The 24,790-nt window shown below is 50.8% G+C and overlaps 1 protein-coding gene across 1 annotated transcript; it reads left to right on the top strand.

Moving 5' to 3' along the window:
- The first annotated feature begins 309 nt into the window (after nucleotides 1-309).
- On the top strand, nucleotides 310-24,790 carry CSRP1 (cysteine and glycine rich protein 1). The gene is made up of 6 exons (XM_033198720.1): nucleotides 310-654; nucleotides 11,387-11,499; nucleotides 17,649-17,817; nucleotides 19,310-19,439; nucleotides 22,925-23,018; nucleotides 23,534-24,790. Exons 2-6 carry the CDS (start codon nucleotides 11,388-11,390, stop codon nucleotides 23,608-23,610), a joined length of 582 nt encoding a protein of 193 aa, XP_033054611.1. The 5' UTR covers nucleotides 310-654; nucleotide 11,387; the 3' UTR covers nucleotides 23,611-24,790.

The following is a 24,790-nucleotide window of genomic DNA, read 5'->3' as shown; positions in this document are numbered from 1 at the left end:
GCCGGGTGCTGTCCTACAGGGTCGCGGGTCCTACAGGATCTCCTTTTAGCCCCTCATATCCCTGTAGATTACAGGTCGTTCACAGATGACCCTGAACCCAGAGGGGCTGTCTAGGCCCAGGGCCCAGCTAGTGAGTGGAATCGCAGAATCAGACCTGCCTTGGAAGGGTCTGTCTTACCCTGGCGCCCAAGATGTGTCCCTTACCCTCTGCCACCAGGACATGTAAATTCGGGACACCCCTTTCGTTAGGGGCCCAAGTTTATCATAGGTCTGATCTCTAAGGTCACATCTCCGCCTTCTCACCTGACCGACAGGAAACCCCTGAAATGTCCCTCGCACGTGCAAGACGTTTTCCGCGGTGGCGGCGACAGGGCGCACAGTGGGACCGCAGCACAAGCGCGGGGCACCCCCAGAGTCGGCGACTCCTGCCCCCGCCCCTGCCGGCCGGGCCGTCCTGGGGCCTGGGAAGGCAGCACCGCCGGGCTTCGCGCCATGACATCAGCCCTGGAGTGGTGCAGTGTGCAAAGCCCACTGGTTGGCGTGGCCCGGGACACGCCTTCCCCGGAGCGGAACAAAACGGCGCGCAGGCTGGACGCACCCAGCCGCCACTTCCGAGAGCGCCTGCCACCCGTGCGCCGCCGAGCCAGCTGCCAGGTGAGTGCGCCCCGCGGAGGGGCGCCTGGGCACGCACTCAGCGCCTCCAGGTCTTGCTCGCTCCTCCGCGGCCCCCGGGGCTGTCGCAGGCAGGGAATTGTGAGAAGTGACCGCAGTTAGCCCGGGCAGTGCTGCTCTTTCCTGGAGGCACTAGGTCCCTCCCCATCTCGGGCCTTCCTGGGCTTCCTGGACACAGTTGGCTTCCGCGTGTCCGTGACCCAAGGCGACCCGGCTACCCCCAACCGCCTGCGGGTCGGGCAGAACAATCGGCGATTCTGCGCGCCACTGACGCTCATTGTATGGCAGAGAGATGAGGGCATCCGTGCCACCCCCTCCCTCACCCTCCGCTGGGGAGAAAATGCCTGCGGGCGGGGTGGGGCAAACATCTGGCCTCATGGGCCTGACCTTGGACATCTGTGTCCCTGAGCGCAGGTGTGAGTTTTCCCTCTTGCGAAAGAACTGCATGGAAACCTCTCCACTCCAAATCTTGGTGCTAGGTGGTGATGGTTACTGAAACCTGAAAGCGCCTACAGTCAGTGTTTTCCGGCCTCAGTCCTTGAAAGCTGGGGAGTAAGAAAGGGACTGGTGTTGAGCGCGTTTAAAGCAAATCACAATGTGTTAGCTAACAGTCAGCCCTCTGAGGCAGGTATGTATCTAGCAGTACAGACCAGAGAATATTTTGCATGCTTCTGGTTCTGGTGCTGTTGTGATCTAACCAGGACCCAGGAATCGGCTGGAGCAATAGTGGGCTCAGGCTCTGCCTAGAGCCCTGGGCTCTGGCCACCCACCCCACTGCTCCCTGAGAGTGAATGAATGGGCAGGCCCTCCCCACGCTGGGATACTGTCACAGTGGCACTGAGGAAATCCACTGGGCCCTGGTAGAAAGTGTATCAGTGTATCATGAAGAGGTGGCCTGGCGTCTTGGTGGGGGGATTGTTTGGAAGGCAGAGTTTTGACTCAGATTTGCCACTTAACACACAGGTTTCCTTGGATAAACTAACTTCGCAAGGCCTCAATTTCTTTCAGGGATGCTACTTGGGGAATGTATTACACAGAACCTCCGACACAGGAGTGATCTGTCAGTTACTGTCTTCTTTCTTGTCCGCCCCCCATCCCTTCCCTATCTCCCAAAAGCTAAGGAGGCTGAAGGTGCTGCCTGTCTCCCTCTGTCCTCTCAGAGTGCATGTTGGGGATTTTCCCCAGGTGGGATTTGGGGATGGTACTGAGCTTCCCCTGCTGTCACTCAACTGCTGCCTCCTGACTCTCCAGCTGGTTTCTGGCTCAGGAGGCCAGGCTACCTCTTTTGAGAGAGACTGTCCTCAGCCCTCAACTGCTGATGGGCAACTTTTACCCATTGTTTCCTAAATCCAGCTTCCTCCTGCTCACGGTCTTCCAGTGAATGACCCTTTTGCCTTGGAGAGGATATCCGGGGCGGAGGCAGACGAGGAAGGAAGTTTATCCTGCAGAGGGTGTAGTGTGGGTTAGAGGAGAGGGAGGAGAGAACTGTCTGCAAGGCCTGAGATGCCTGGGATGGAGGGTATGCGGGGGATGCAGGACAGAAACTAAAGAGAAAGCCCATCAGCTCTGCAACTGGCCTGTTAATAAAATGGGAAAAACAGGGGTGCTGTATGGCCTCTTTGCCTCTGGTCTGTCTTAGCACCTGCTTTCCTGGCCTAGGTGTTTGCTCTTTTAATTGCACACATGGGCATCTGCTTCTGGAGCTAGTGAGTCCTGACTGGGCCAGAGTTGCAGCCTGGGAGTGTAGTGACACTTGACTGGGTGATCAGTACATATTTGATGAATGAGTGGGGTAGCAATGGTCTTTCAGCTGAGTTGGCCTGCTGGTCACTCATAAACCTTGCAAATAGTTACTAGCCAGTTTTTCCACTTGGGTAGATTGACAAGCAGGTGAGTGAAAAAAAGGCATAGGTTTTTTTCTGGTTTTTGTTTTGTTTTGAGGCAGTCTTGCTCTGTCGCCCAGGCTGGAGTACAATGGTGCAACATTGGCTCACTGCAACTTCTGCCTCCTGGGTTCAAGCGGCTCTCCTGCCTCAGCCTTCCAAGTAGCTGGGATTACAGATGTCTGTCAATACACCCAGCTAATTTTTTGTATTTTTAGTAGAGATGGCATTTTGCCATGTTGGCCAGGCTGTTCTTGAACTCCTGACCTCCGATGATCCACCTGCCTCGGCCTCCCAAAGCATTGTGATTACAGGCATGAGCCATTGCGTCCGGCCTGTTTTTTTTTTTTTTTTTTAGAGACAGCATCTCACTATATTGGCCAGTCTGGTCTCAAACTCCTGGCCTCAAGTGATCCCCTCCCTGTCCCCACCACCACCTCAGCCTCCCAAAGTGCTGGGATTAAGGCATTACCCACTGTGCCTGGCAACATAGTTTTTATTCACTGTCCATCTCCTGGTGGGGGAAGCAAATTGGGAAGGCTTTTCTGGCAGGTTGCTAAAGTTTTAAATATTTATGTAAGCCTAGCTTATTGTGAAACTTTGGCTGGCTAGATGAAGACACATGGGTTAAATATTTTGGGATCCAAAGAGGTGCTAGTGAGAATAAAAAGACTTTTTCCTCCAAGTCAGCCATTTGGCATTACTCAAGCATATTGCCAAATATCAAAAGAGACACAAAACTGAACAATAGGCATTAGAGTTGGCGTGTCCTTAAGATAAGGATAACCAGATACCTGCACTTGCAGTATACCAGACAGTGTGAGAAATACTTCACATGTGTTAGCTTGGACAATTTATGAAGTAGCTACTGATGCTCTCCATTTTACAAATGGAGAAACTGAGGCTCAGAGATAGTAAGAAACTTGCTCAGGATCACAGCTGATCAAGTGAAGCTGCCATTTCAACATAAGCTGATTGTTTCCAGAACGCATGCTCAGTCACTACCTTACTATTTTTCTTTGCTCCTCTACATTTCCTTTTTCCAGATCAACTCACTAAGGAAACATCTGCCTTTTGTGAAACACATCAGCTTTACATGGTGCTTTACAGTGACTTATAAACTATTTAAGGAAGATATCTTTCACTTGGATGGCTCAGGGTTAGAACTCCTGACCTCTGGGTTTTCAGTCTGTTGCATGGCCAGGTAGGAGCAGAGGGGACCCCTGAGAGTTAGTTGCCAGTCACCAATGAATATGCTTTCACCACCTCTGCATGTTGAGTTTCAGAGCCAGGTTTGCAGAAAGAAAAGAAGCCTGGAAAAGAGCCTGCTTGAGAAAGAGAGAGCGAGCTAGTAAAACTTGAGGGGAGGGCAGAGAAGGTGAGGTGGAGGGGTCCTGGGTTCTGACTGCTGTTTCCAGTTGTCAAGAATTTATATGGTAATGACGTGCCTGTACTACGCAGCTCCCCAGGAATGTGTCTGACGCCAGCACTGAGTAATTCCCATGTATGGTAAAGTGTGTAAATACGGGGGCAGCTAGCATTTCCAGACTCTGGTATTTCCAGTGCTTCCCCAAGGCCAGAAGGCAGTGTCTGAGTCTTCAGCGGTGACGACAGAGGAATAAATGGAAGGTTAGCAGCTGGAGCTCAGCCCCAGCTAGGCTGCCAGCACCCCCTACCCCCAACTGTGTGCCTGGCTTTCTTTATGTGGGTAGGGGGAGCGTGGGTTGGTGCTTCCTGGGATGTCAACTGCAAACAACCTGTGTTTATAAGGCCTAAGTGCTAATTTGCTTTAACTTTTTAAAAATTAATCAAAGAAAAATCATTCACATCATCTTGTTCAGCATGGAATAACCAACATCATTCCAGATCTGGATAAAAACAAGGAAACCCCATTTGTTAATTTGTCTGTGAGGCTTTATTATAATACAGGATTTCCTGTAGAAGTTTTAAAATACTACAAAGAAGTCAACGACCTCCATTTCTACCTGTGTTGACCTTCAGACTTCTTTTTTTTTTTTGAGACAGTTTCACTCTTGTCCCCCAGGCTGGAGTGCAGTGGCACGATCTTGGATCACTGCAACCTCTGCCTCCTGGGTTCAAGCGATTCTCCTGCCTCAGCCTCCCGAGTAGCTGGGATTATAGGTGTGTGCCACCATACTCGACTAATTTTTTATTTTTTTTTAAGTAGAGATGGGGTTTCATGCTGTTGGCCAGGCTGGTCTTGAACTTCTGACCTCAAGTGATCTGCCCACCTCAGCCTCCCCCAGCGTTAGGATTACAGGAATGAGCCACTGTGCCCTGCAAACTTCTGAGCTCCAAGAGTAGGGAGCTCTGCTCTAGAAGGCATCGGGGCAAGTGGGGAAAGGGAGAGACATACACCATCCTTGTCAGCTCACAGTCTCACAAGGGCCACTGGACATGGATTTGAAAAGAGAAAACTCATACAATAGAGAGAAGGATCCCTGAGCTAGAATGACAGTCAAGTTCTGGAGTCCCATAGGACCTGGAGTGATGGTAGCTCAGTGATGCTGGTTACTTTCTCAGAGAGGCGGGTCGTGTGCAGGGTTCTGAAGGAAACATGAGGTGGGATATGCAAAGCTGAGGCCATGCCTGCCCCATCTCCATGGCAACCATTCTCCCCCTACCCGTGACCCTGACCTTCAGGAGAGGCTGATTTCCTGAGCTCTTAGGTGTCACCTCTAAGACTTGGCTCTGAGCCCTGACCAGCGGGGCCCCCTCCTTCCCTCTCTGCCCTCAGCTGCTCTCTGGACACTGGGACGTAGAGGCAAAAGCTGAGCTACAGATTGGAAGGGATGCCAGCCCTCCTGTCCACCTGGCAGATACTAAGCAGCTCAGCTAATGCGAGGGAACTAGATAAACATCTGACAGGTTTCTACTGGAGCAAGTGGGTGGGGACTTTGGTCCTGTGCCGTCAGTCTCTCTTTTGCCCTAGGGAATAAGTGATTTTGGAATGGGAGAGATGGGATTTTTCCACTGGAGAAATAAAGATATGGGATGGTTTTGAAGGGTTTGATAAGAAGGGGCTTGCCTTAAGACACTGGTGGCTGGCAGTTAGGGATTTTACATCTCTGCGATGGTTCCTTCAACCTGTCACCTGAACTGGACTTTTCTTCTTTTCTTTTCTGTTTTCTTTTCTTTTCTTTTCTTTTCGACTCTATTGCCCAGGCTGGAGTGCAGTGATGTAATCTCTGCTCACTGTAACCTCCATCTCCTGGGTTCTCATGCCTCAGCCTCTTGAGTAGCTGGGATTATAGGTGCCTGCCATCATACCTGGCTAATTTTTGTATTTTTATTAGAGACGGGGTTTCACCATGTTGGCCAGGCTGGTCTCGAACTCCTGACCTCAAGTGATCCACCTGCCTTGGCCTCCCAAAGTATAAGGATTACAGGCGTGAGCCACCACACCCAGCCAAGCCTGACTTTCATGAGATTTGGGGTGACTGCGAGAGTCTGTGACCTTTTTCTTCTCCTTTCACTGATGCTGTAAGAGCTGCCACCTTGGCTTTCTCGTCTCAAGACTGAGGATCTGGGTACAGTCCTAACTGGGGATCTGGATACAGTTCTAATGGGACAGCCAGGCTAGGAAGATATAGCAGCAGACACAGCAGGCTTCTACCCTCCAGCCATTTCAGGAAAATAGCTGACCAGGTGTTTTCAGCCATTCAGTAGAAAATTCAAGCTCTGTTCTCCGTTGAGATGGTCCACACAGTGAAATGGGACATCACAGACAGCTGGGGGGAGCTAAACCCCAAAGAAGGGCAAGTAACTTGTCCCACACTCGTTTGCTGGGCTGGCAGATGAATCAGGAGTTCCTGGCCCTATTTGGCATGTTACCTCTTAAGCCTCATTCCTTCCATATGTGGACTAGCTACATGTGGACGGCTGGCCCACATCTAGCAGTGTGGTGTGGAGGTATGACTGGGCCAGTCGTGTGAGTGGTAGTCAGAGGGGGGGCACTTACAGTGTGCTGGCCATCACTTCCATACGTCCTCATTTAATCCTTACAGCTCAGTTTTAGGGAGTCCGTATGTGGTCCATTTTAGAGACAAGCAAATTGACGCTCAGAGAGGAAAGTAACTTGCCCAAGATCATTCAGCTAGGAAGGGGTGAATCTGTATTGATTGAATCCCAGCTCCTGTTTTCCTAACCATTGACCTGTGCACCCTGAACCCTGACCTCAGGAACTTCTCTTGTCCCAGCCTTCTGCAGGGCCTCTGTCCCCGAGAGCTGGGAAGGCAATTAAGAAGGAGCCAAGTGTCCCTCTAAGGCACGCCATGAACTCTGAGAAACAGGTTTCCTTTTAAGGCAATTTGGCCTCCCTACAGGCAGAATTTGGCTGTTGGAGAGAAGGGGCTGGGTAGAAAGGGAGTTGGTGGAGTGGAGACTGAGCCCCCGCCTGTTGCCAGGGTTCCCTCCAGCTTAGCCTCTTCCCCACAGGCAGGGTCACCTGGAGGGATCCTCTTGTGGGCAGAGGGGGACAGGACCCCATCCACAGGCACCGCCTGAAACCCTTCCTGGTTAGGGACAGAGTCATCACTTTTCATCTCAAGGCAATAGAGCCCTGTCCTTTCACTGGGCTCTTGAGGGGAGACCCCCCTACCCTTACCCCAACTAAATGACCAGGCTCAAAGAGCAGCCTAGCTAAAAGCTAAGAGGTGTCCTGAGCAGATTTTCCTTACTGGCAGGTCCTTGGGTTTCACCCATTTCTCCGCCCATGGTCCTGATTCCCTGGGGCCCTGCTGGATGTGGGCCCCTGACACGGAGCCAGGGAAAACAAGGGGAGGCCTGTATGGAGCTGTGGGTCTCCCCCAGAGAGAGAAGGGCTTTTGTGTCTGTAACAAAACAGTGTTTGGAACTGGCTCCCAACCATGTGGCTGGGGGAATTTTCCTCCCTTAGGGGTGTTCCTAGGGGCCTGAGTATGTCCCCTGCTGGTTCAGGGGGTTGGAGAAGGCTGAGGAAGAGGGCCAGCACTGATGTATTGTATGCCTACCACGAGCAGCCCCTCTTAAATATGCAAGGGCCACAGCATTGTGATTGGAGCACAGAGAACTCAGAAATAGATGAGCTTGCATTAGAGTCCCAGGTCTACCTCTTCCAGCTGTGTGACTATAAGCAAGTTGCCTAACCGCTCTGAGCCTTGCTTGTCTTGTCTGTAAGGTGGGCATACATTCTTTATCTTCGTATGATGAGGATGAAATGAGATGATGCGGCTGGGAGCGGTGGCTCATGCCTATAATCCCAGCACTTTGGGAGGCCGAGGCAGGCAGATCACTTGAGGTCAGGAGTTCAAGACCAGCCTGGCCAACATGGTGAAACCCCATCTGTTAAAAAAAAACACAAAAATTAGTCGGGTATGGTGGCAGTGGCGCGCACCTATAATCCCAGCTACTCAGGAGGCTGAGGCATGAGAATTGCTTGAACTCAGGAGATGGAAGTTGCAGTGAGCAGAGATTGTGCCACTGCACTCTAGTCTCTGTGACAGAGTGAGACTCCATCTCAAAAAAAATAAAGAGGTGATGCAGATGAGCCATCTGAGGCATAGTAGGCATTCAGTCCATGGCAGTGTGGGTGCCGTGGCTGAGTTCCAAGGGTCACATTGAGTCACCTGATCAGAGGGAGAGGAGAGCCTGTGTAGGTCTGTACAACTGGACACATTATCACAAAAGCTTCCCAAGCAGACCTCCCCTCACAGCTCACTGGCCAGAAATGGTCTCAGCCTGTTCCTGATCCAGCCACTGGCAGGGGAATAGAATCTCTATGGTTGGCTTAGGGGACACAGGCTCTGTTCCTCCATCTGGGGAAAGGGCATCTCCGCAGTCACTCAATGGCCTGAATAAAATCGGGATTTGTAGCAAGGAAGAAGGGGGAAATGCCTGATGGTTAGGCCGACCATGATACACGTTGCTGACTGCCATTCCTGTCTAACTGTCCTTCATATTTTATGGTTTTCAGCCCCAAACCTTTGCTTGACAAGGGCAGCTAGCAGTCCTCAGAACAGAGGCTGAAGGAACAGTGTGACATCAGAGGCTGGAAACGGGAACTGTCTCTGGATCTGGAGGCTCAGGCCCCACGGGTTATCTGAGGAAGATAGAGATGGGGATGTGAGCAGTTACAGAAATTCCTTCTAGGTGTGTCAGCGATGTGTGGGAGCCTGAGGAGGTGTGGCTGGTCCAGAACCTGGGAAAGGGAGAACTGGGCTTATACAGCAGGCACCGTCTACCTAGATCCCCCAGCATCACCAATACCACTTCCCCACAGTAAGCTCTGCCTCTCAGCCTGCAAACACTTACCAAGCACCTCCACTGGGAACCAGGCTCTGCAGAGATTCACCATGCAGAGAGAATGGCCCCAGAAGCCATGGCTTTCAATATCAGTGCATCCTTCATTCATTCCTCAGCTATTTCCTGGCCACCTATATGAACAGCCACATGCCAAGTGCTATGCAGGGCATGGGGACAGAGTGGTGAACATGACCTGGATCCCTACTTGAGCTGAGGCCTGTGTCACCCTCAGATGGGAAGCTCTCCAGTAGTGGAGACTGTCTCCCTCTGCCCTTGACACTGACTCTTTAGCTGCTGGCACGGGCTCTATTACCAGGAGGGTGGGCTCTGCTTGCCACATCCCTGTTTTCAACATTTCCATGCCACAGGTTCCGTGAGCTCTCTCCTTAGGCTCCTTTGCCTCCTGAGGCAACAGACCCCTCTGACTCCAAGCCCCTTTATTTCCCAGCACCTCCCTGTGTCCTTTACTCACCATGTCCTGGACAACCCCCGGCACCAAGCCTGTACCCACTGTAGGTGGTGCTTTGTATAGCCCTTCCCTCATGAACTTCTGTTGAAAGAGCTGGAAGGATGGTCTCCCTCCTTCAGCCATGTCTGTTGAGTGAGTGAGTGAAATGGAAGGAGAGAAGCAGGCCCCATCTGTTCTCCACACTCACTAGTGTTACCTTCTGTGCTGCTCTGTGGCCATGCGGGCACTGACCTGAGGCATCGCCTGGACTTGTGTGCACCGTGTATGTGCCAGGCACTGTGCCTTGCCTTTGACGTATCATATCTCATTTAATCGCCAGACATACTCGGTGAAGTCACGATTTTTATCTGCTTTTTTTTTTTTTTTGAGACGGAGTCTCACTCTGTCGCCTAGGCTGGAGTGTAATGGTGTGATCTTGGCTCACTGTAACCTCTGCCTCCCAGGTTCAAGCGATTCTCCTGCCTCAGCCTCCTGAGTGGGTGGGATTACAGGCGGGTGCCACCACACCTGGCTAATTTTTCTATTTTTAGTAGAGACAGGGTTTCACCATGTTGGTCAGGCTGGTCTCAAACTCCTGACTTCATGATCTGCTTGCCTCAGCCTCCCAAAGTGCTGGGATTACAGGCATAAGCCACCGTACCCGGCTTTTATCCTTATTTAACAGATACAGAAATCAAGGTTTGGAAAGACTGACTGTCTTGCCCAAGGTCACACAGCCAGTGAGTGACAGGATCAAGATTGAGCCAAACCTGCCTGGCATCGGGACCCCAGATCTGAACCAACATCTAGAGCATCTCAAAGTTGGTCCAGGCCACCTGCTTTGTTTGCCTGGGGTGCTTGTTAAAAATTCAGACTCAAGTACCTCATTCTCTCAAGTACCTCATTCTCAGAGCTTATAATTCATTAGATGTGGGGTGGTGTTACTAAATCTGATTTTGTAAAAGCCCCTCCTCTGAAGCTTGATAACTCTGCCCTGTGTGCCTACCCCGTGCTTTTCTTTTTTTTTTTTCTTTTTGAGACAGAGTCTTGCTCTGTTGCCCAAGCTGGATGGAGTACAGTGGCACTATCTTGGCTCACTGCTATCTCCACCTCCCAGGTTAAAGCGATTCTCCTGCCTCAGCCTCCTGAATAGCTGGGATTATAGGGGCATGCCACCACACTTGGCTAATTTTTGTATTTTTAGTAGAAACGGTGTTTTGCCACGTTGGCCAGTCTGATCTGGATCTCCTGACCTCAGGTGATATGCCCACCTCAGCCTTCCAAAGTGCTGGGATTACAGGCATTAGCCACCACACCCAGCCCTGCTTTTTAAAACAAACAAACAAACAAACAAACAAACAAAAAACCTTTTTTCTTGTTGTGAACTATAGCTTATATACAAAAGTGTGCACAATGTACAGTTCTAATAATAATTATAAAGTAAGCCCCCATATGACAACTATCCGAGTTAAGAAGGAAAGCATTGCCAGGCAGTGCCTTGCCAGCCTGCCTGGTCTCCCACCCAGTCATGGTCCCTTCCTTCCCTTGGAGGTAACTCTTCTAGGGTAAAAGCTTGTGATCATCATTCCCTTGCTTTTCTGTAGTAACTTTTCCACCCATGTGTCCATCCCTTGACAATGTGAGTTTAGCCCATTTGTGAATTTCATACAAATGGACTTGCATTTTCCCAGCTGTGGTCTGTCTGCTTCTTCCCTTCCACATTCTCTTTGAGACATGTGTAGGGGTAGGCAGTCCATTTTTATGGTCGCTGCAGCCTTCTTTATAAAGCCTGTTTCTTCTACTGATCCATATCCTTCAGAGTGCCTAGCACAGGGCTGAAAATGCAGCAGCTGCTCTGTAAAGACCTGTTGATTACACTGGGGGAGGAAATCCCTGAGTAACGTGTGAGGATGCTGTCGAGAGCTAGCAGAAAGTGCTCTGCCAGGCCTGGTGGCCCCACTAGGCATTCTGCCCTCATCTTTCTCTCCTCCAGCTCTGGCTGTTGAATTTCTGTCATGGACAATCTGAGATATTTCCATCTCCCTGTAAAATTAATTCCCATTTCTGTGTCCCTTTTCAGAATGCCGAACTGGGGAGGAGGCAAGAAATGTGGGGTGTGTCAGAAGACGGTTTACTTTGCCGAAGAGGTTCAGTGTGAAGGCAACAGCTTCCATAAATCCTGCTTCCTGTGCAGTGAGTACGCCCCAGGCCCTGTTGCTGTTGTCTTGGACACCCTGGACAGGCCTGCCCCCACAGGCTGGGCCCTGTCAACACACCAGGGAACTGGTCCCGTGGGATGTAAACAGCTTGACACTTGGCTGAAGCGCATCTGGGCAGGGAAACACTTAAGGGCCTCTTTGTTCCGTTCAGAAGCTTCTTTCTAAGGGATAAACTGGCCAGAGTGGGTCGGGGTGGCAGGCGTTCAGGGGCTGAAAGCCAAGCTGTAAAGACTTGGTTAAGAAAACTTTCCACTCAGTTCTCTCTTCTCTCTCTCCCTGCCATGATTTCGTCATTTCAGAGCAAAACACTTTCAGTGCTTTGGACCCTAATTATATCTTGTTCAAAGGAAACAGAGGCCACAACCTCATGGCAAAGCTGAGTCTGGAGGAAGAGCGGGGCTCCTCCTTCCTCAGCCCCTTGCAGCCCGGCCCATTCACTTCTTCACTTCCCATTCCCACTTAGCCTGGGATGAGAGGAAGAGGGAGTGCAAAGTTCTCTGATATCTACTCCTAAGAAGCCAGAGCAAGGTTTGCTCCAGTCACAAGCCTAGATGAGTAGGAAATCAGACAAAAGATGCCAAGCAACTCACAGAGGTCAGGTCGACCCAGGGATCCTGATACTGTGATGCTGTATCCACTGGTACCTGGACCAGGTGATGTTTCCAGGATGTGGCAACTTAGAGAAGCCTCTCCTCAGGTTCCTAAATGGGTTGGTTCATTGTGATCAGAGCAGAAGGCCTGGGTTAGAAGAAGAGGCAAGGTGCATTTTCTTTCCTAAGACAGAGTCTCACGCTGGCACCCAGGCTGGAGTGCAGTGTCTCACTACAACCTCTACCTCAAATGATCCTCTCACCTCAGCCTCCCGAGTAGCTAGGACTACACATGCATGCCACCATGCTTGGCCAATTTTAAAAAAAAATTTTCAGAGAGACAGGGTCTCCCTATATTACCCAGGCTGGCCTTGAGCTCCTGGGTTTAAGCAGTCTGCCCACCTCAACCTCCCAAAGTGTTGGGATTACAGGTGTGAGCCACGGTGCCCGCCAAGGTACATTCTCCATGAGGGTAGGCAGAATGGATGGTAGAAGAATGTCTTAGTTAAAAAAGATTCGGTGTTGGCCGGGCGCGGTGGCTCAAGCCTGTAATCCCAGCACTTTGGGAGGCCGAGACGGGCGGATCACGAGGTCAAGAGATCGAGACCATCCTGGCTAACACAGTGAAACCCCGTCTCTACTAAAAATACAAAAAAACTAGCCGGGCGAGGTGGCGGGCGCCTGTAGTCCCAGCTACTCGGGAGGCTGAGGCAGGAGAATGGCGTAAACCCGGGAGGCGGAGCTTGCAGTGAGCTGAGATCCGGCCACTGCACTCCAGTCCGGGCGACAGAGCGAGACTCTGCCTCAAAAAAAAAAAAAAAAAAAAGATTCGGTGTTTATTATCTGTGTGATGATGGACAAGTTACTCAGTTTCTCTGGTTGAGTTTTCTCATTATTACAGTGGAGGTAATAATAGTTACCTCGTGGGATTGTGAGAATTAAAATGAAAGAAGCTTGTAAAACAAAGCACTTAAAATAATTATGAGTGTTGAAGAAATGATATGCACACCGCACACACACACACGCTGCTGAGGGATCTATCGCAAGAGGGTGTGATAAAAGAAGCCCTCACCAGGGGCTGTGGCCCCAGCCCACCTGGGAGATCCAACAACGGGGCCCTGTCTGTTCTGCATTACATGAAGCAAAGTTTCATGATTTGTGCTCCAGAGTAGGATCCAGATGGGCCAAGAGCCACCTGTTCAATGACCATTTGCATCTCTGCCTGTCGCTAGGCAGACCAACCTGAGGCCACCCTGCACAGGGCAGCAGGGGCCCCACATCCTGCTCAGCTGGGCCTGGAGTGACAGTTCCAGGGCTGCGTCTGATGAATGAGGAGTAAACAAGGTTTCGTGGAGCTTTGTTGGCTTCCAGCCTGCAAAGGAGGCCAGAAACAGCAGCGTCTTGTTATCAGCAGTTCACTACTCTTAGGAATTTCTAAGCCGTTTATCTTTCCAGAGGGAATAAGAGAGAGCTTGGTGCTGGCTGGAAAGGGGGTCTAGGCTGCTGGGATCCTAAGGGCCCCTCTCTTTGCTCTCAGATATTGCTTAATCACTGACCATAAGGGGTCAGCTGTGGGTGGGAGTGCCCGCCTGCAGACCTGTTTGTGGAGGAGTAGCCGGTCAGAGGGTTGAGGGAAGTCAGGAATTCAGGGGGTGGCATAGGAAGGAAGGAGCAGGGCCTGGGGCAGGGTGTGCGGGACGTTGCGGATGAGAAACAGTTGTAGAAAGTCAGGCTGGGGAGCAGGGCTCCAGGGAGGGTGGGGGGCGGTGGGTGGGGGTGTTATGCAATGAGCAGCCGCAGGAAGCAGTCTCAGGTCACGCTAGGGTCTCAGGGCTGGTGCGGCTCTTGGGTATCAGAGCACCAAGTGGACCCCCTAGCCCTGCACATGTCCCAGCAGGCTGAGCCATCTCCACAACTTGCTCATTCCTCATGCCGAGCACGGTGCCTGGCACACAGTGGGTTCCTGACAAAGATTTGTTTATGAATGGAAGAAGCATCATTTCTCTTTTCCAGTGAAGTGGGTGATAAGTGTCCACCCCATTCAGGGTGCCCACTGAATCAAAGGACTTTCCTTCCCAAAGAAGGGAGAGGCTAGCCAGGTCTGGGCCAAGGGCAGTAAGGGCTATCTCCCTCAATGGCCAGGCCTGGATGGGTCCCCCAAAACAGTTGTGACCATGTGGGTCCTTGGCTCCAGATTCTACTCAGCTTGCCCACCTACATGCCTGTATTAGTCTACTCTCATACTGCTAATAAAGACATACCTGAGACTGGGCAATTTATAAAGAAAAGAGGTTTAACGGACTCATAGTTCCACATGGCTGGAGAGGCCTCACAATCATGGCAGAAGGCAAAAGAGAAGCAAAGCCATGTCTTACATGGCGGCAGGCAAGAGAGCTTGTGCAGGGGAACTCCCATTTATATAAGCATCAGATCTTGTGAGACTTTTTCACTATCACAAGAACAGTATGGGGGAAGCTGCCGCCATGATTCAATTATCTCCATTTGGCCCCACTCTTGACACATGGGAATTACTACAATTCAAGGAGAGATTTGGGTGGGAACACAGCCAAACCATATCAGTGCTCTTTCCTGAGGGTCTGAATGGGCAGAAGGAAGACATGATGATGTCATAGGCAAAGTTGGGGAGAATGACCTTCACTCTGGGCTTGGCCTGGGAGCAGGGACTGAGAAGGCCTGCAGTACACTACCATGGTCTTGAAAGGGGCTGCCAGATCCTATGAGCAGATGGTGGTTCAGAGGCTGGTGGGAAAGCTCAGCTCCGTGGCTGGGAACCTGCCCTGAGGCTATGTGCCCATCTCTGAGCTGTACCCAGCTCCTTCCTGGGGAAGGTCGGGTTTAGCAGCCAGCTGTGAGGAAAGAAGAGCTCTGTGATGGTGGTCAATGGAACAGGGCCCTGCAGGTTGGCCCTGGGCTGTTCCCTAGAATCCAAGAGCACAGGGGAAGCTCATGGAAGCCTTGCACACCCTCTGACACCAGCGTCTCCTCACCCGCAGGCTGAGGCTTACTGTCACTTTCCACTCTCCCAGCCCCACATGCATGGCCCACTGGAGGGGAGCCATGGCTGGCAGAAAACAACCAGGTCTGGAGGTCAGGGGCTGGGTTCTGGCCTGGCCCTGCATCTGGCCAACACGTGATCTGGAACTGTTTTGCGGGCCTTGGTTTTCCTTCCAGAAGCAGAGAATCATTCTCCATTTCTGAGTGGGGTAAGGGGGCTCTGACCTCTCTCCTGGGGCTGCCTTTTCCCCGTATTTCCAAGCAGCATCACAAGGGCCCACCAAAGTGGCATCTGGAAGTATGTGTTTCCAACAAATCCAGTCTTTTTCCCCCCCCCCCCTTATTGGCTTACTGTGATATGGTAGAAATTTATTCAGGCCTGCCTTCAAAATTCTCCTTGATTGAGTCTTTGGTGCATCTTACAAGTGAGCTGCAGAGTCTCTCACTACATCACCTGGATGGAGGTAGAGGGGCAGAAGGCCACCATGGGCAGGATTGGGCCTCTGGGAGAACAGAAGGGCCAAGGCAAAGCAGAAAGGAGCAGGGAGGTCCTAGGTAGGGGAACCATCTGGAAGATGTCAACTTGCAGGCCCTGAGGTCTGCCCTGGGCCGATTTCCTGGGTCTCCTACTGGAGAGATCAGCCAAAAGACACCTCTGTTCCCCCAAGCACTCTTATCTCTGCTCTCTGCCTTCCCTCTGGTCTTGGAATTTTCAGTTCAATTTGGATCTTACAGGAAAACAATTCCAGGCCAATTCCTGACTTCCCACCCTAGAAGGGAATGTTGGAGCCCTTGGCCTGTGGTTTGCTCTCCCTCCTTCTTGGGAGCCAGGCCCTGGGGGAATGGTGGGAAGCTCCATATTTGGATGGCCCAGAGTGCTGGAATGAGATGGAGATCTCCAGGGCAGGACAAGAGGGTCCTTATTTAGTCTGAAGTCTCCAACTTGGGGCTTAGGGTGAGAGAGAAGCTGGACAAGGGCTGGACCCTTTAAAGACAAGAGGATGGCAGTTGCAAGGAAAGGAGCTGAGAGCTTCTCCGAGGGTGGTAAGAGGCATGGCTTCTCCAGTGGTATCCCTCGGTTTCTATGTTCAGGACATATTTGAGGACGCGTCCAACTGAGATGCAGAACTCCAATATTTAAGAAATATGATCAAACCAAATTAGGATTACAGGACAAGTAAAGAAATAGAATGCAGTTGAATCCCTTGAGAGGAGTATGTGGAGGTTAGAAGCAATGATCTCTTGAGGCCAGGGCCTGTCCCTCCCACTTCCTCATCTCCTGATGGTACTAACTTTATATAAAACTAATAAGAGTAGCCAACATTTATTATGCACTTGTTGTATGCAGGGTATTGTGCCAAGTACTTCACATGTCAGATCTCATTTTATTCTCACCACCGTCTTTTGGGGCAGACATTATTATGTTCATTTACAAAATGAGGACACAGAGGCTGGACAGGCAAAATAACTTGCACACAGCTGGAAAGGGAGAGAGCTGGCATTCAATTCTGGGCAGTTTGACTCTTCATGACCCCAGGCTCTGAACTGTTTCAACTTTATTTTTATTTTTAAAAGTTTTATTTATTTATTTATTTTTAAATAAATAGAGATAGGGTTTTGCCATCTTCCCCAGGCTGGTCTCAAACTCCTGGGCTCAATAATCCTCTAGCCTTGGCCTACCACTGCTGGAACTACAGGCATGAGCCACTGAGCCCAGCCAAAACTGTTTTACTCTGGATAGCTGGGCATAGCTCCCCTCTGAGATTAACAGAATGAACTATGAGGCCCACAGCCTTTCCAGCTCAGACCACTGCAATCCTTAGTTCCTGCCATTCCACTCTGTCTTACCCCAGGACTCAGGAAGTTCTCAGTGTCTGACCTCGCTTCTTCTCATGGCAAAGTGATTTCTGAGATTAGAAACTTCAAATCCTCTTGTGATTAGCATGAGCTGCATCTCGTTTCAAAGCCCACCATGTTGGACACTTAATAAATGTTAAACATTTCTTATGGGGTATCACATCACCTGCATCTCTCCCCATTGGCTCCCTGCCAGCATGCACAGATAGTCTCTTCTGGATTCCATTTTTGAAGGCAGGAAAACTCTGCCCTTCTTTTCTTTTTTCTCCTCCCTCATTGGGACATATGGTCTCTGTTGAGGGCAGAGTGAGGAACCTCAACAGGCGTCGTGTGGCTTGGGGTCAGCCTAGGCTGTTGCCTCTGAACCCTGTGTTGCACTGCAGCCTAGGAAGGTTGGGAGTGCAGAGGACCAAAGGAGACACACAGGGAGTCCTGGAAGAGGAATTGGTGTTGGTCAGCATTTCTAGAGTCAGACATACAGATCCCATCCCTCTGTCCTCCCACCCATTGGTCATCCCACCTGCTTCCATTTCTAGACAGTTCCTGAAAGATCAGGATATTATGTATGCAAAGAGCCCAGAGAGCTTCAGCTGTAGGAAGCTTGCAATGAGCAAGCAGCTCACCCCAGCTTCAATTCACTGAATCCACTTCCCCTCCACAGTGGTGTGCAAGAAGAATCTGGACAGCACCACTGTGGCCGTGCATGGTGAGGAGATCTACTGCAAGTCCTGCTATGGCAAGAAGTATGGGCCCAAAGGCTATGGCTACGGGCAGGGCGCAGGCACCCTCAGCACTGACAAGGGGGAGTCTCTGGGCATCAAGCACGAGGAGTGAGTAAAAGATCCTCTCCCAACCTTTTTCTTGAGCTCTCTCCCCCACCCCTGTATTAGGCCTCACGTGTATTTGCAACCATTTTTGGGTAAGCAATGGAAGGCTCAGAAAACCAGTTATTTAAAAGGCACCACAGAGCAGCGCCTATGTGTCAGGCTGCTGCAGGAGCTGGGCATTCAGCAGGGACTAAAACAGGCCGGGCTCCTCCCTGCAAGGAGCATGCATTCTATATTCGTATAAGGGTCAGAGCTGGGAGGGGCCCCAAGAATTACTTAGTTCAATTTCCTCTTTTTGTTTTTGAAAGGGAATCTTGGCCAGGTGCGGTGGCTCAAGCCTGTAATCCTGGCACTTTGGGAGGCCGAGACGGGCGGATCACGAGGTCGGGAGATCGAGACCATCCTGGCTAACATGGTGAAACCCCGTCTCTACTAAAAAATACAAAAAAAATCTAGCCGGGCGCGGTGGCGGGCGCCTGTAGTCCCAGCTACTCAGGAGGCTGAGGCAGGAGAATGGCATAAACCCGGGAGGCGGAGCTTGCAGTGAGCTGAGATCCGGCCACTGCACTCCAGCCTGGGCGACAGAGCGAGACTCCGTCTCAAAAAAAAAAAAAAGAAAAGAAAAGAAAGAAAGGGAATCTTGCTCTGTCGCCCAGGCTGGAGTGCAGTGGTGCAATCTTGGCTCACTGCAGCCTCTACTTCTTGGGCTCAAGTGATCCTCTTGCCTCAGCCTCCCGAGTAGCTGGGAGTATAGGCGTGTGCCACCACACCTGGCTAATTTTGTATTTTGTAGAGACAGGGTTTTGCCATGTTACCTCCTAGATGAGAAAATCCAGCCCAGGCTCAGTGACTTGCCTGGGGTCCCATGGCTAGTGAGTGTCAGAGTGAGACCAGAGGCTCAGGGCAGCACCACTGCCACCCCAGCCTCACTCTCAGCCCTGCTGTCTCTCACTGCTGAGGAGAAGTCATTTCCCTTTCTTGGAAATGCCATAGGGTGTCATCAGCCCCACCACTCCCCGTTACCCCACAGTACTCCCTGGCCTCTGGGTAAACGGTGGCTGTTGGCACTCAGCCTGGCTGGCTCCTCAGCCTGGGGAGGTGGATGGAAATGATGGATGAGTTACCAAGTTTCAGCCAAGGTCATTGCCCCAGTGGGAACGATTAATCAGCAGATTTCTCCTGGAAAGAATCTGCTAATAGACCAGCTGCAGGAATGAGGGGCAGAGGAGGGCAATTCTTAGCAAATGGGGTGTTAAATGATACTGGAGTTAACTGGGTGACCGAGGGAAGTATGATGTTATAATGGAAATAACATTGTGCTGAGGCTTGGTTTGTCCATCTGTAAAATGGGAGATGACCCTAGAGGCCCTAGCCTTTGTGACTCTGGCAGAGAACTGCTCTGGCATGAGATGAAGGTAGGGTCATGCCCTCTCAGTGCCAGCCCCACCTGTACTTACATTGTAAGTCACCTCACCCCATGCCCTTCTCCATGCAGAGCCCCTGGCCACAGGCCCACCACCAACCCCAATGCATCCAAATTTGCCCAGAAGATTGGTGGCTCCGAGCGCTGCCCCCGATGCAGCCAGGCAGTCTATGCTGCAGAGAAGGTGATTGGTGCTGGGAAGGTAAGGCGGCTGCTGGGCATGAGAGGGATCGGGGGAGATACCTTCCTGATATGTGGATTCCAGAACTTTTAAATTGGTGACCCTAGCTCTGCTCAGGGCAGCCTGAGCACTGGGGTTTAACCTCTTCCCTTTGTCCCTGTAGATTGCATGTACCTGTGCTTTCCAGTCTCCAAGGAGCTCATATCAGCCATGAGCAGTAACATCCCTAGCATTGATGGACAATGGACGATTCATAGGGAGTGGCAATGATCAATCTGTATCTCCAGTATTGGAGAACAGAATGTAAGGGTACATGGATGGGCTGCAGAGGGTCCACAAAGCCCCGAACATGTCTGCTTCTTAGATCCATAGCTTTTATCAGATTTTCAAAGGATTTGTGATCCCAAAAATATACATTCTGTTTCATGGAATGTGGACTCCCAAAAACCCATCCAAATACCCCCAGGGCAGAGATTTTCAAGGTTCAGGCCTATCAGAGCCTCCTAGGAGGCTTTTTTCACACTGTTTAGAATTGCCACACATGCTCTTCCCCCATGATATTCTGACAGTAGCCCCCAATCACCAACGCACAGTGAGACTCACCGTAGCAAACCGACAGTTCCCAATTGAGCCGATCACTTCCTTCAGATAGGCCGCGGTAGAGAAGAGGTAGAACTCTTGCCCCCGGGGTTTGCAGTGTCAGATTAGCAGTCAGAAAATCACAGAGGAGGTGTCTTTCAGCTATGAGGCCAGAGAGGATTTCTGGAGCATCATGTGAGGCCTGAGACAGAAAAGTGACTTGGGCAAGATCACACAACAAGGTTATGGAACGCGTGGGCCTAGAGCCCATCTTCAGCTCTTCTGGATTTGGGTTTTGGCTTTGAAGGCTTTTTGATCTTGAGAAATGGGATAAGGGAATGGATCAAGAAATGTTGAGCAACTAACACTTAGGCCAAGGTTAGACTCTCTACTCTCACAGTCATGGTTGGAAGGAGATGGGGATTAGTATCCCTGTTGTATAGATGAAGGAACTAGGAGTCAGAAGGATTATATAACTTGCCCGGATCTGCTAGCTAGGAAGGGGCTAAGCCAGGCTCAAGCCCAGGTTTGACTGACTCCGAAGCCCTTGTTCTTACTACTGTTACTACTGTTAATGCTACTTTGGGCCATTTAGCCTCTTTGAACCCATTTCCAAGGCTGCAAAATGGGAAGGGATTGTTAATCCTAGCACGGTAATTAAGACATTGGACTCTAGACAGCCTGCTTTGAATCCTAGTTTTGCCGTTTATTGGCTGAGTGGCCTTGGGAAAATTTATCCTTCCTAAGTCTCAGTTCTGCAGCTCTAAAGTGGACCTGGATGGTGGAGGAAATGCAAAGTGGACCAAGTAATGGTCCCTGACAAATAAGGTAGTTTTTTTGTTTGTTTTTGTTTTTTTTTTTTTTTTTTTTTTTTGGCGGAATTTCACTCTTGTCGCCTAGGTTGGAGTGCAGTGGTGCCATCTTAGCTCACTACAACCTCCACCTCCCAGGTTCAAGCAATTCTCCTGCCTCAGCCTCCCAAGTAGCTGGGACTACAGGCATGCGCCACCACACCCAGCTAATTTTTGTACCTTTAGTAGAGATGGGGTTTCACCATGTTGGCCAGGCTGGTCTTGAACCAGCCTGGACCTCATGATCCACCCACCTCGGCCTCCCAAATGGCTGGGATTGTGAGGTGTGAGCCACCACGCCCGACAACCAGGCAGTTTTAATGATTAAATGAGATAATACATGTTTAACGTGCAATGTAGTACCTGGTATGTCCTCAGCACAGTTTTGCTATTGTTATTATTATTGTTGTTTATTTTCAGGGATTGTTATGAGGTCACAATGAAGATCCTTGCTGTTGACTAAAGGATATGAAAACAGGAGACATTAATAGACATTAATACTATTGTTAAGTTGGGTTTTTTGTTCTATCTCATTATGAGAATAGAAAATTATTAAGAATAGCTAAGAATCACTATTTACATTACTTAGGCAGGCTATAAGGTAAAGTTAGGGCTGTACTAAGGAGTAGGATAAGAGAATTTTGCATTCAAGTGGAAAAGGTAGGGAGAAGCCCCCACCTTTCTATTGCCTCGCTCAAGAAATGTTGAGGAGCTGGGAGTACGTTTGGGTGCTTATAAATAGCAAAGGGATTCAGCTTATTTTGGCAGGGGAGTGGCTAGGAAATATGAGGAGAGGTGTTGGTCTAGGTGTGATTCAGTTTTTCTCCAGCCTGGATAGCTTGGGGTAACAGCCCCTTGCTTTATAGAAGAGGCAGCAAAGGCTGGGTGACTACTGAGGTTGCACTGGCACCGACCTAGACCCAGGTCCCCCCATTTCAGCTCTTTGGAGGAGAAGCCAATGTGCAGGGTTAGGCAACCAGGAAATCTGAGGGGATGAATTTCCCTTCTCATCCGCCAGCCTGGGCACTAGGAGTGTCTTTGCCCTTAAAAGGCCTTGTTTTGTCTTATCTGACTGCTGCCTGCCTCTTGCTTTTCCTGGGTTAAGCAGAGCTGTCTACACATCAGCCTCTTAGCCTGCCCAGCTGTCGATGGGAGCTGGCTGCTGAGAAGTCTGTCTGTGCAACATCCCGTCACTGTGTACAAACTCGGGCCTCACTTTTTTTTTCTAGGAGAGCTGTTTGCCCTGTGTTACAGAATGGGTGTGAGGGCTAGATTAAACATATGATGCCTGGTCACAGGGAAGGTATTTGTAATTGGGATTCTCCTGGACCAGCCCAGCCTCTGAAGTTCTAGAATTAGGTGCCTCCTTTGCCCAAAGGCTATCAGCTATTGGAGAGTAGGGTGGCAGTATGTCCCCCACTGGGTAGCTATGAACATTAACTGACTTCACCAGTGTAAAGTGCCTGGCACAGGGCCTGGCACAGAGGAAGCCAGAGTCAATGTTGTCTAGTATCACTTTGGAAGGAGAATAAGTCTATGAAATTGCATTAAACTCAGCAGGGAAAGTCCTAAGGATTGTAGTTTCTCCAGGGGCCACAGAAGACCCTTTGTGTCTCTATGAGATGCCCCAAGGCAACACGGGGCAGAGAGGTCTTCCCAGTGAGGGCTGTTCAAGTACTAAGTGACAGTACTTGGAGGAGTGCAAAGCCCTGGCTCACACCACTGATCTACTGGCAAGATGGGCCTGGAGAAGGATCATCTGGCCCAGCCAGTGGGGGAACAGCTACCTTGGTGTTAAATCCACCCCCTCACCTGCCTTTTGTGGTATAGCTGGTGACCCTAAACATCAGGCCATTGCAACATAGCATGGAAGATGGTGCGAGGTGGCATGTGGTTTCTGGCCTTCTCCCTCTACTGCCTTGTACCATGCGCCATGTCCTCCCAGCAGCACCAGTTGAGCAGACTTCAGAAGTAGCTTGAGCCCTTATACCATGGTTATGTCAAAGGGAGTGGGCCTGGGGTGGAGGGTACCCTCATCACTTATGGCAGCCATTAACTATTTCCTTCCCTGCCTAGTCCTGGCATAAGTCCTGCTTTCGATGTGCCAAGTGTGGCAAAGGCCTTGAGTCAACCACCCTGGCAGACAAGGATGGCGAGATTTACTGCAAAGGTGGGTGTTTTCACTTCTAATTGAGGGTCAGGAGGCCCAAGGGGGTGCGGGGGCTAAGTATTCTTGCCTGTGCTGAATGTAAACTAATTCCTGGCCTTAGGATCTAAGATCCTGAACATCTAGTATGATTCCTTCATTGTACAGATAAGGAAACAAGACCAGAGGGGGAGAGCAACTTGGCCAGCATCATCTGGCAGATTGAGGCAGGCATAGAGCTAGACCCTGGCTTCCTAACTCCCAGTCCATGCTCTTACAGCAGATGATGTTTCTGTAATTTCAGTGGCTGGGGCAATGGGTACAGAGTACAGGGTGGAACCAAGAGCCTCTTCACCATTTTACTATTGAGACTGGGGTGCTGTGGAGGTGAGGGGGTCCTAGTGGACCTTTCTTCCCTAGTGGTCTGGCTGGGCACTAGGAGTGGGGGATCTTCAGCAGGAAGGTGGGTGGTGTGGCTGGGGGTGGAGGAAATAAGGAGGAACATGCCCTTATTTCACTTCTCTCTCCTCTCTCTGCAGGATGCTATGCTAAAAACTTCGGGCCCAAGGGCTTTGGTTTTGGGCAAGGAGCTGGGGCCTTGGTCCACTCTGAGTGAGGCCACCATCCCCCACCACACCCTGCCCACTCCTGCGCTTTTCATCGCCATTCCCTTCCCAGCAGCTTTGGAGACCTCCGGGTTCATTTCTCTCATGCCTGCCACATATCACTAATGACTTGAACTTGGGCATCTGACTCCCTTTGGTTTGGGGGTCTGCCTGAGGTCCCACCCCACTAAAGGACTCCCCAGGCCTGGGATCTGACACCATCACCAGTAGGAGACCTCAGTGTTTTGAGTCTAGGTGAGAGCAGACCCCTCTCCCCACACTTCGCCCCACAGAGCTCTGTTCTTAGCCTCTTGTGCTGCACGTCCACCATCAGCTGGCCAAGACACCTGAGGACACATCTTGGCGCCCAGAGGAGCAGCAGCAACAGGCTGGAGGGAGAGGGAAGCAAGACAAAGATGAGGAGGGGGGAAGGCTGGGTTTCTTGGATCCCAGAGATTCTCCTCTGTGGGAAAGAAGGTGGGCTTCCTGGTGTCCTTCAGAGTAAGCCTGAGGAGTCCCAGCTTAGGGAGTCACTACTGGAGGCAGAGAGGCAGGCAGCCGGGGTCCTAGGAGCCCCTGCTTCTCCAGGCCTCTTGCCTTTGAGTCTTTGTGGAATGAATAGCCTCCCACTAGGAGTGGGAGGAGAATAACCCAGGTCTAAGGACCCCAAAGTCAGGATGTTATTTGATCTTCTCAGACATCTAGTTCCCTGCTTGATGGAGGGATCCTAATGAAATACCTGAAACATATATTGGCATTTATCAATGGCCCAAATCTTCATTTATCTCTGGCTTAACCCTGGGTCCTAAGGCTGTGGCCAGCAGAGCCCAGGCCAGGGTTCTGTTCTTGCCACACCTGCTTGATCCTCAGATGTGGAGGGAGGTAGGCATAGCCTCAGTCTTCATCCAAACACCCCTTTCCTTTGCCCTGAGACCTCAGAATCTTCCCTTTAACCCAAGACCCTTCCTCTTCCACTCTACCCTTCTCCAGAGACTCTTAGATCACATCATTCCACCCCTTCCAGGCCCCAGGTTAGGAGTAGTGGTGGGAGGAAGGGGAAAGGGCTGGGCCTCACTGCTCCCAGCGACTGAAAGGACAACGCTATCTGGAGCCATTCACTGAAAGGGCTGCAGGCATGGGCTGTACCCAAGCTGATTTCTCATCTGGTCAATAAAGCTGTTTAGACCAGAA

Source organism: Trachypithecus francoisi, unplaced genomic scaffold (assembly GCF_009764315.1).
Source record: "Trachypithecus francoisi isolate TF-2019V2 unplaced genomic scaffold, Tfra_2.0 Lachesis_group5, whole genome shotgun sequence".
Lineage (NCBI taxonomy): Eukaryota > Metazoa > Chordata > Mammalia > Primates > Cercopithecidae > Trachypithecus > Trachypithecus francoisi.
The sequence above is the reverse complement of the archived record's forward strand: the minus strand, read 5'-3'. Positions and strand labels throughout refer to the sequence as shown.